This window comes from Gouania willdenowi, chromosome 14, assembly GCF_900634775.1.
Source record: "Gouania willdenowi chromosome 14, fGouWil2.1, whole genome shotgun sequence".
NCBI lineage: Eukaryota > Metazoa > Chordata > Actinopteri > Blenniiformes > Gobiesocidae > Gouania > Gouania willdenowi.
Window position 1 is genome coordinate 3,801,147 of NC_041057.1, and position 11,471 is coordinate 3,812,617.

Consider the following 11,471-nt stretch of genomic DNA (forward strand, 5'->3'; position numbering starts at 1 on the left):
AACATGACAAAAGAGAACAGTTATGAAAAATAATAAAAATATTATTGATAAGACCAAGCACCAGGCCAGGACTAAAATTCTCAGTGATTGACAACGGGAACACAGTTCAAATGAAATAGGTAATCCATACTTAACACAAGAGAAATAATGTACAAATTATTATCCTCATTTTTAAATATATATTTATTTATTCATTTATTGGACGTGTCTTATCTTTTTGAAAAATATTTCAATGGTTCCCTGTCATATGTCTATGTGCTTTTTAAATTTTTCCTCTCGTTCATTTATTAAACAATATCATTATTAATGTAATCATAATTAATGCCAAATTCCATATTCATAAATCAATCATATTTATGAATAAAACAATGAATGAACCAGAACATCAAATTTATAAATCACCGTTAAAAAACTGTAGCATTAATGTGTTATTCCAGATTTAGCCATTTCAGATTGTCAACCTTGCCTTTTTCTATTTTCATTAAAAATAATTATAACAAATAATTAACTGTACAATAATATGACAGGAACATGTGCATTAACATGTTTTAAATGACTGGTAATTGGTAAAGGTTGCTACATACTGTACCAGTAATGTGTAACAAGTACCCTGGTTGGGAATAACTGGTGTACAAGATAAAGCAGATAGTGAAAGAAAAAAAACTAAACGATTGAATGCCTGAACTAAAATCTTGAGGTATATGGGAATTATAAATATTAAAAAGATCATACATTATTTTATAAATACAGATTTATTCATAGAGACGTGAATACCACTGCCCCTTCATTAAAAAATGTTGGTTTTCGAGGTTCTCAACTAATTATATGTCAGCAATCATCGCTTTAAAACAAGCTGTGACACCAAATCAAGCACGTTTTTAATTTTATTTCAAGTGTGGATTTCAAAGACATAAATTACATTGTAAAACATATGGTGTCTGTATGTGTGTGTGTTATGAAAAAAAACAACCTTTGTACAACTGATCATATGTATAAAACAAATGAGATTATACTGTATATACCGACATTAAATATTTTTTAAGAAACGTAAAATGGAATTGGGTCCTTTCTCTGATCAAAGGTTGACTGCTTAAATAATCTAATCAATGAACAGGATTTGTAAAAGTCATGTTGCGTTTATCCACTGAAATCATCCTCTCCAGCTTCATCTTTGGGATCCACTGTGGTGGTGATGGTGTGAATGCTGACTCGAGTTTTTGCATTCTGGAGCCTTTGTTTTTGCACACTGTGCTGAACTCCATAGCCAAAGTAGATGATCAAACCTGACAGAATAACATAAAAGAGGCTGTAGTGGAGTGCACATTTAAAAAGCATGGTTGGTTTCAATTAAAAATGTATTTCTATGGGATGTTTTTAACGTACCTACTGCCATCCACACTGCATATCGAACCCAAGTGTCTGATCCCAGTTGAACCATGAGGTAGATATTAACAAATGTGCTTAAAATAGGAAGTAATGGTACAAATGGAACCTGGAATGGATAAGAAGAAGAAGCATCATAAAGGACAAAAATACATTTACTGTTGCAATGTTTTATCATACAAGGTTTTAGGCTCATTAGTGAGGATGCAGGAGGCATGTTAACCCACATTAACACAGCTATTGCTAGGTTAATATTTAGCTAATGCTAGGCTAGGTTAACCAGCTATTACTTGGCTAATGCTAACACTAGTATAATGTAATTGCTAGGTTAATTCTAATGATAAACTACTGCTAATGTTAGGTTAATGCTATTGCTAGGCTAATGCTAGGTTAATTCTATAGCTTCTTAACTGCTAATGTTAGGCAAATGTGAATGCTACATAGTGCTAATGCTAGGTTAATGCTAATGCTAGATTAATGCTATTACAAGGTTAATGTTAATGCTTGGTTAATGTTATTGCTGGGTGAATGTTAATGCTAGACAAATGCTAATGCTAGACAGTGCTAATGCTAGGTTAACGTTAATGCAACAATAATGCTGTTACTAGGCTAATAGTAATGCTAGGTTAATTCTATAGCTAGGTGAATGCTAATGCTAGATAGTGCTAATGCTAGGTTAATGCTAATGCTAGATTAATGCTCATGCTAGGATAATGTTATTACTCGGCGAATGCTAGGTTAATGATATTGCTAATTCTAATGCTGGTTAGTGTTAATGCTAGGCTAATGCTAGGGTAGTGTTAATGCAAGGTTAATGCTATTGTTAGGCTAATACTTGGTTAGTATTAATGGTAGGCTAATGCTAATGCTAGGTTAATGCTATTGCTAGGCTAATGCTAATGCTAGGTTAGTGTTAATGCTAGGCTAATGCTATTGCTAGGCTAATGATAATGTTAATACGAGGCTAATGCTAACACTAGGCTAATGTATACGCTAGGCTAATGTATACGCTAGGCTAAGCTAATGCTAAGCTAATGCTAAGCTAATGCTAAGCTAATGCTAAGCTAATGGCAACTTTGGCAAGGCAAATTTATTTGTATAGCACATTTTTTATTATTAGTATTATTATAGTCTAGTATTTTAGTATTCTTAGTATTTAGTATTATTAGTTATCTTTAATTGGGAATAGTTGGGTTCTTTTAATCTACCTCTTCATTTTGTTTGCTTTTTTTTTTACTGTGAAAGGGAGGACTCGCAAAATAAGATTTTCATTGTGTGGTGCAACTGTCTGGTTTTACTGTGCATATGACAATAAATATCTTGAATCTTGAATCTTGAATCTTGAATCAATTCATACACAAGGCAACTCAATGTGCTTTACATGATAAAACATTCAATCGTTTAAAATCAATAAGAACATTTAAAATCATCAGTAAAAGTCTGGTGTGACGTGGGCCAGCACCTGCATCCTCACTTGCATTTTCTTCAGGAAAAGCAGAAATCCTAATATTAGTTTGTTGCGCACCATGAAAGCTGCTTTGGTCGTACTCTGTGGCTGTCTCAGGATGAGCGTGATGATAACAACAAGCAGCAGCGTTATCACAGAGAGACAAAGCAAACTCCACCAGTGAAGTGCCAGTAGAGACCCCACCGCTCCACTGATGAAGAGGCTGAGGACGACGGCCACGAAGACTGTGAGGAACCCAAGCACAAGATCATGTTGTCCACTGGATTCCACCAATATATGATATATTACAATTAGAAAAGAATGACTCACTAATAGAAACTGTCAAAAGAGACACGTTTTTAGATGTTCTCGTGGTCGCTTGGGAGGGAGGAAAGATTACACCTCCAACTGTAAATGGTTCTACGTCACCTAAACTCGACTCCTCACTGAGGTCTGTTTGATACCTGTGAATATAAGGAATGAAACTCGTTTAGTTCAGGGGGAAAATATGGAGCAGTCTGAAAATCTTCTGTCTAAAGGATTGCAGGGTTTTAGAAACATGTTATTTTAACAATGTGAGGTTGACAATGACTGCCATCATGTGACATAAGGATGGAAAATCTGCATGTGAGCCCTGAAAATATTTCAGTTTCATTGAATTTGTGTATTTGGAAGGACTGAGTTATCTACAACTGAATTAGTTGGTGATTAATGTTGCATAAACTGGATGTTCCAAAGGGCCAGATTTGAGCCTCGAGCCTTGAGTTGGACACATATGATGTATAGTGTATTAATTGATTATCTAAAGTATCTTATGTTACTGCCACTTCAAAGTCATACAGTTATGTTATTTTTTTATAGATAGCTTTAAATACTGCGGTTCAAATGAAAAATACCTCAATCAATGACGGGTTCTCAACCTTGGGGTCAGGACCCCATTTGGAGTTGCGAGACACTGGGAGGGGGTCGCCAGATGCCTTCAAGGAACTGAGAATATTTAGCTAATTTTTGCTTATTTTTACCCTTTTTCTGCAATTACACCAAACTTGCCATATTTGAACCTATTTTCATCACTTTTTCTTGCCCTATTTTTGCTCCTTATACAATACTTCCATTTGTGTCACTTCCCCATCAAATGTCAATGCCTTTTGTGCACATTTTTTCCACTTTCAAGACATTTTCAGCCCTTTTCCACCACTTTTACCACCAAATGTCACAAATGTTGACCCATTAGTGTCACTTTTCACCATATTTCATACTTCTTTTTGCCAATTGAAAAGTTTGAGAACCCCTGCTCTAGAACAGCATGCATACCTTAGTACAAGAATGCATATGGCAACAAGTGTGTAGGCAAAGAGCGTTCCAATGGACATCATGTCAACCAGTGCCTTGAGGTCAAACAATAGTGCCATGATTGCTGCGAAGACAAGAAAAAAAGAAACATTCCTGTCATTATTTTCTAAATCTGAAAAGAATAAAACTAACATTTATGATCACACTGGGACATTTGATCCAAAATCATCCTAATCATATTACAATTGGATGAAATATTTACCGGCTACAACCCCAGACACGAGTGTGGCAATGACAGGACTTTGTCTGTGGCTCAGTTTACTGAGAGCTTGGAAGAGCAGTCCGTCTCTGGCCATCGCAAAGAGAACACGAGGCATCGGGAACATTGACCCAAGAAGGCTACGGGGAAGAAAACCATTATTGTCCTCTTTAAGCATGTATCAGCAAGTGTGACATCAAAGTTAGTATGTAGTGCAGTCACAACTTCACATTAGATAGTATGAAAAGACTGAGTACGAAAGAAATACCCAGATGTTTACTATATGGTAGGGATGGGCAACTCTATCATTAACACTGGGGGGAAAAGGGTTTTTATCTGTTTTTGTCTTTGTCTGTGGTTTTGAAGTTTTATTAATTTTAAGCCATTTTGTGTGTTTTTGGAGTCATTATATGTGTGTGTTGTTTTTGTTATGTTTTGTGTTCTTCTTGTTGTAATTTTGTGTATTTTTGTGTTATTCTCTGCTTTTTTGTGGCTTTTTGGGGTCAAATTTTGTATTTTTGTTGTTTTCAGTTTTATTCTTGTAATTTTGTTTGTGTGTCTTTGTAGCTATTCTGTAACGTGTTGTTGTTTTATGTGTTTTTGTACTCATTTTGTTTAAGTGGTTGTTTTTTGTGTACTTTTTTGCGTTTTGCTGGCGATTTGTGTGTTTTGGGAGTTATTTTGTGTATTATTGTGGGCTTCATATTCCTTCCGACTTCTTTAATTATAATTTTGGGGGATTTGCTTTGGGGGCCACAAAAATTAGACTGAGGACCACATGTGGCCTCCGGGCCGCCAGATGCCCATATCTGCTATATGGGGACATTTTTGAAGTATGCACGGTGGACATACTTGTCATACTCAAACATCCCATGATGAATTGGGAGCGGAATGTAAAATGGTCCTGGGACTGACTTCAAGCAAGAAATCAAACATCCCCATTTCAAAATAAAAGCATTTCTTCTTGTCTTAATATTGTCTCTTTTTGAATTTGTGTCTTTTTTAAAAATATTTCATACCATGCACTTTTATACTGATTAACTTTTATACTGATTAACCTTTTGTTCTGACAGAATTTTACCGTACTTTAAGTTGTTTTTATGATAACTGTGTCTGTCTTGGCTTGAATCTTTAAAGTGTACTTGAATGTTGTTGGGAGGGGCATGTGCAATTTTGTTGTACTCTACAATGACAATAAAAGGATTATATTCTATTTTATTGTTCCATTAGTTTTATAACTCTTGTAAATAGTTTTATCAGTAGCACAATGGAAAGTTTCTGAAAATCTCTGAAACGTGTTTCCGCAAGTTTTCTGGATGAAATGAGCACATGTTGATATTCTACTTGGTCATTTTCTCACTTCAAATGTTTTCAGAACTTTCAAAGTAAAGGTGGAGAATCAGAGATATTTAGCCTCAGTGTGATTTTTGACGTTGTAGGTTCCAAATGCACTTCAGTGGGAACGCTCACAATCCTAATCATACTTATAGTATATAGTAGACAGTATATACTTATTGAGCTTGTAGTGTATAGTACATTATAGGACATTTTGAACACAGCCACAGTCATTCTGGTTTTGTGAAATGCTGTTTTACCTCGTAGATAGAGCGCACAGGGAACCAACAGCTACAGCGTACTTTGCGGGGCCCCAACCGATGTACGTAAAGGCCACTGGCAGCGGGCTGTGAACACTGAGCAAACAGTAGGGCATCATGAGGGTCAGGGCCGCAGACACACCAAAATAAGCCAGAAAGCAGATTAGGAGCGAGGCAACGATGCCCAAAGGGATGGACTTCTGTGGGTTTTGAACCTCCTCCCCTGTGGAAAAGATAACGTACAAATTTTATGTTTTTATCCAACAAATTCACGCATGAATGCACAAAGAAAAGTATATTTTGTTTAGCAGGGGGTGGAGCAGTGATTTTAAAAGTGAGGGTGTTCCAAGGGTAGGGAAACGTCCACTCCCAATTTAGTTTATTAAATTAATTAACTAAAACCATGATAAAGCTGTTATTAAGTCAGTGATATTCAACATGTGGCTCTTTATGTCTTAATTTTAATCATTATTCCCCCAAAAAAACCTTAAAATGGAAAACTTTTTAATCCCTTTTAGTTTTTACCTTTTTCTTTGGCCATTTTGCAACTTCCTTTGTCCCATTTTTGCCCCTTTTAATTTCTTTTTTAATTTTAGATTCCTTTTTTCCTTATTTGAGTTCATTTTTGCAAGTTCTTTTTGACACTTATCCAATTTTTGTCCATTCTTTAACCTTTTTTTGTGCCGCTTTTCATCCAAATAAGCTAACTTTTGCCAAATAAATAACACTTGTTTCCTCTTTCCCTACATTTTACCTCATTTTGTTCTATAAATTTGCCCTTTTTCACTATTGTTTACCACATTTTGCTCATTTAAGCTACATTTTGCCACTACATATCACCTGTTTCCTCTTTTTTGTCAATTTTTTGGCCACTCTTGACTGCTTTTGGCCCATTTTGGTCACTTTTCACTCTTTTCTTGCCATGTTTTTGCCACTTGCTACTCTTTTTTTGTCACTTTACTAACACTTTACTCATTGCTGTTAACTCTTTTGTTTAGAAACCTCGTTACCTGTCGTGGCGATGCAGTCAAAGCCAACAAAGGCATAGAAACAAGTAGCTGCTCCAGCTAACGTTCCCTCCAATCCAAAAGGGAAAAATCCTCCACTGCCAATTTGGCTGGTGTTATTGAAAGATGTAAAGTTTCTACAGAATAAGCAGAAGAAGTGCGTTTAGCTAATTAAATGTAACACAGTATGACTAAAAAGTAAGGCTTCATACTCGTGTCTGTTTAGTGGAGCTTCCTTGTCAATGTACCAGTTGTTGATGTCTCCTTTAATGAAGCCTGAGAGGATAACAAAGAGCAGCACCAGGACGTTGACTGCTGTGAAGATCTTATTTACAATGGCCGACTCTTTGACACCAAATGCAAGAATTCCTGAGGAAGAAAAACACACAAAAAACTGCATTAATTAATTGTTTTTTATTAGCAGAATTACTTCAAATGTTTTAACCAAAAATAGACCTTAAACCATGGAACATTCCATTTTATTTTGGAGGGGATCGTTATCAAAATACTGATTCTGGATCAGTTTCAAAAAATTTAAAAAAAGGGTGTCTCAGTGGTACTCAACCTTTTCAGCTCCGCGACCCGCCAAAATAAAGTTTCCAGAGACCGGGGACCCCCACTGTGGTCTGAGGTGTTGACCATTATGTGTAATGGTCAGTGATTGTGACCATTACAAACGTGAACATGTCCGTTTCAGGTAATTGCTATTATACTGTATACGCTTTAGCAAATAAGTACGTTTTGAGTTTAGCCTTAAAGGTGTAGAGAGTAGCAGCCTCCCGTACTAAGACAGGGAGCTGGTTCCATAGACGATGAGCCTGGTAGCTGAATGCTCTGCCTCCTCTTTTACTTCTAGACACGTTAGGAACTTCCAGTAGACCAGCAGACTGAGAGCGAGTGTTGTGCCTGGACGATAGGGCACTAGCAGGTTTTTAAAATATGCAGGAGCTTGATCATGTAGAGCTTTGTATGCTAACAGGAGGATTTTAAACTCTATTCTAGATTTTACAGGAAGTCAATGAAGGGATGCCAATACTGGAGAAATATGCTCTCTAGTGCTAGTACATGTTAGAATTCTATCTGCAGCATTCTGAATTAACTGGAGACTTTTTATTGAGTTATTGGGACATCCTGACAGTAGGGAGTTACAATAATATAATCTAGATGTAACAAATGCATGGATTAGTTTTTCAGCATCACTCTGGGCCAAGATGTTGCTGATTTTAGAGATATTACGGAGGTGGAAAAAGGCTGTCCTTGTGATTTGTTTAATATGAGAATTAAAAGATAATTGAGTATCAGAGATAACGTTTTTTACTGCGGTGCTGGGTGACAGAGAAATGTCATTAATAATTTATCTCTGAGGTGTTTTGGACCAAATAACATCACTTCGGTTTTATCCTTGTTAAGAAGGAGAAAGTTGTGACTCATCCAGGATGTGATGTCTTTAAGACAAGCCTGAAGTTTTAATAACTGATTAGTTTAATCTGATTTCATTGACAAATAGAGCAGTGTGTCATCTGCATAGCAGTAGAAATTTATATCATGTTCTCTGATAATGTTACCTAGTGGAAGCATATATAATGTAAAGAGTATTTGTCCCAGAACTGAACCTTGTGGAACTCCATGATTAACTCTGGTGTGCGCTGATGACAGATTATTAACATGAACAAAGTGGGTTCTGTCTGATAGGTAGGATTTAAACCAGGGGTCCCCAATCCTGGTCCTCAAGGGCCACTATCCAGCATGTTTTAGATGTTTCCCTCTTCCAACACACCTGATTGAAATGATGAACTCATCATCAAGCTCTGCAGAAGCCTGATAACGATCCTGGTCATTTCAATCAGGTGTGTTGGAAGAGGGAAACATCTAAAACATGCTGGATAGTGGCCCTTGAGGACCAGGATTGGGGACCCCTGATTTAAACTAACCTAGCGCTGTTTCTTTAATCCCAAAAACGCTTTTCAATCTCTGCAGCAGTAGATGATGATCCACTGTATCAAAGGCTGCACTGAGATCTAAGAGCACCAGAACTGAGACCAACCCTCTGTCTGAGGCCAAGAGGAGATCATTGGTTTCTTTTACTAAGACAGTCTCTGTGCTGTGATGGGCTCTAAAGCCAGACTGAAAGCTCTCGTATAAATTATTCCTATGTAGGTGATCACATAGTTGACCTTTCAAGGGTTTAAAAGTCTCAAAAATGTCTTGAAAGTGGAAAAAAAGCTTTGAAATTTGATGGAGAAGTGTCAGAAATGGGAGTAATGTAGCAAAAATGCATTAAAAGGAGCAAAAATATAGCCATAAAAAGTGATGAAAAAAGGTTTAAAAATGGCAAGTTTGGTGTAGTTGCAGAAAGATGGTAAAAATTTGCAAAAATCAGCTTCAAAAGGAATTCTCAGTTTCCTGAAGGCATCTGGCGACCTCCTCCCTAGGGGCCCTGACTCCTGACCCTAAGGTTGAGAACCCCTCACCAACAGTATGGCTATTAATGAGGATATGACTTGCTTCCAATCCTTTAAAATGTAAATGATCAGGGTTATTGATCCAGATTTGGAGCTGGGTGGATGTGTGCGCTTTTAAAGCTCTTGTTGTCATAAGTTCTCACTTTTGATTTTGTTGCATCTTTTTAAAACCTTAGACATAAAAAAAGAGAGCGATAGACAACACATTACCTGCTAAAAGCATTATGAGGCCTGCTGCAAAGAAATCAGGGTATGGAGCCAAACCAGGGAAATCCATGGCAGCCTGTTTGCCAAGAGAGTTGCTGATGACGTTCCCAATAAGATCATCAAATGTGCCGCTCCACGCTCTGGCTACACTGGATGTACCTAAACATAAAGCCACAGCTCAACATTTTTGTATGATGAAAAAATTCAATTTTTTTTAAATTACAATTAGGGTATAGGGTAGAGTGGGGAAACATAATTGTAATTGAAAAATGTAATTGACCCCAGCCCTGTTGTGATGCCACTGTTACCTATAACATACGACAGCAACAGGTTCCAGCCGGTGATGAAAGCCCATATTTCCCCCACCGTCACGTAACTGTACAAATAGGCGGAGCCCGTTTTGGGAACGCGAGCTCCAAATTCAGCGTAACACAATCCAGCAAAGATGGAGGCCACGGCTGCTATGAGGAAGGAGATGATGATGCTGGGCCCGGCCACGGCTCTGGCCACTTCACCTGAGAGAACGTAGACGCCGGCCCCCAGCGTGCTGCCCACGCCCAGGGCCACCAGGTCCAGGGTGGTCAGGCATCGCTTAAAGTTGGACACTTCCCCTTCAGGCTCCAGAGGTTTCCTACGAGACAGGCTGCGCAGGAACAGCAGCACCTTCACACCCGACATCTAGGAATTCACATATTTAGTGTTGCTTTGGATAAAAGTGGAAAAGAATTATTTTTAAAAGTAGTACATGTAGCATCGTCGCATTTACGCGCCCGAAAATGAGTGAAATACTAAAAATGTCCAAACGTCCAATTTGGGGCCCGCGGGCCAAAGTTGCTGCCCATATTTGAAATCGTTTTTATTTTTTTATATTTTTTAAAATATGAAAATTAATGTAATACAGTACATTGATTAATAAGAAAAAATCTAAAGCTTATCTCCAATTATATTGTTTTTTTTGAGATTTAAAAGACTTTTCAAAGCAGGGAAAATGTAGTGTTTTGATCGTGTAGGCGGGGTATGTTGTGTCCCATTTTGTTGAATTTATATTGCACTATATATCTTTGAAGACATTTAGATGTTTAATAATTTTATGCCATGAAACACAATAAAGAAAAGTGTTGTTCAATTTCAACTTTAAGTGTTTATTTTGCACAGTTATGTTATAGGTATATTTAATTTCCTGCACTGCGACATATATTTTTTGCCCTTCAATGCGTAGAATTTGGGCACCCCTGGCTTCGATCATAATCAAATGGTGGGCTGGGGACCACATGCGACCATTGGTCTAGTAAATGCCCAAAATGACTCCAAAAAGACACAAAAAGATAAAAAAAAATATGCAAAATAGCAAAAATACCAAACGACTTTAAAAACATATTCAAAATGCACAAAAGGACCACAATTTTTCATATTTTTCAGGCCCCTACTTTGTTAATAGTTGCCCACCTCTGACCTAACGTGAGTATAATTTAGTTTTCTGATGTTGTTGTTACATTTATTCATTCTTACTTGTAAATGCACAGAAATTGTAACATTTTTCAAAATCTCTGTGGGAAAAAAATATTTTTGGAAAAATGTGTCTAAAAATGTTATGTTAGGTCAGAAGCAAATAGTGGGCTGGGGGCCACATGCGGCCCTTCGACTAGTGTTGTGCGGCCCTCGAAGTAAATGCACAAAGAACTCCAAAAACACAGAAAATGACAAAAAAATAAATAAAATGCACAAATGGAAAAATACACAAAAAGACAGCAAAAATACACACACTTAGCCTAAAAACGCTCAAGACAACTACGTACAAATATGATTTTGACAAAAATG

At 37.0% G+C, this 11,471-nt stretch overlaps 1 protein-coding gene across 1 annotated transcript; it reads right to left on the reverse strand.

The window, feature by feature from the left end:
- Positions 1 to 1,137: 1,137 nt before the first annotated feature.
- LOC114475996 (cationic amino acid transporter 2) lies at positions 1,138 to 10,331 on the reverse strand. Its single transcript, XM_028467230.1, has 11 exons — positions 9,962 to 10,331; positions 9,657 to 9,812; positions 7,197 to 7,353; positions 6,988 to 7,121; positions 5,978 to 6,200; positions 4,386 to 4,522; positions 4,145 to 4,247; positions 3,161 to 3,294; positions 2,909 to 3,075; positions 1,384 to 1,492; positions 1,138 to 1,283 (listed from the first exon to the last, which is right to left on the reverse strand). The coding sequence occupies exons 1-11, from the start codon at positions 10,329 to 10,331 to the stop codon at positions 1,138 to 1,140; spliced, it is 1,836 nt and encodes a 611-aa protein (XP_028323031.1).
- Between the last annotated feature and the right edge of the window lie 1,140 nt (positions 10,332 to 11,471).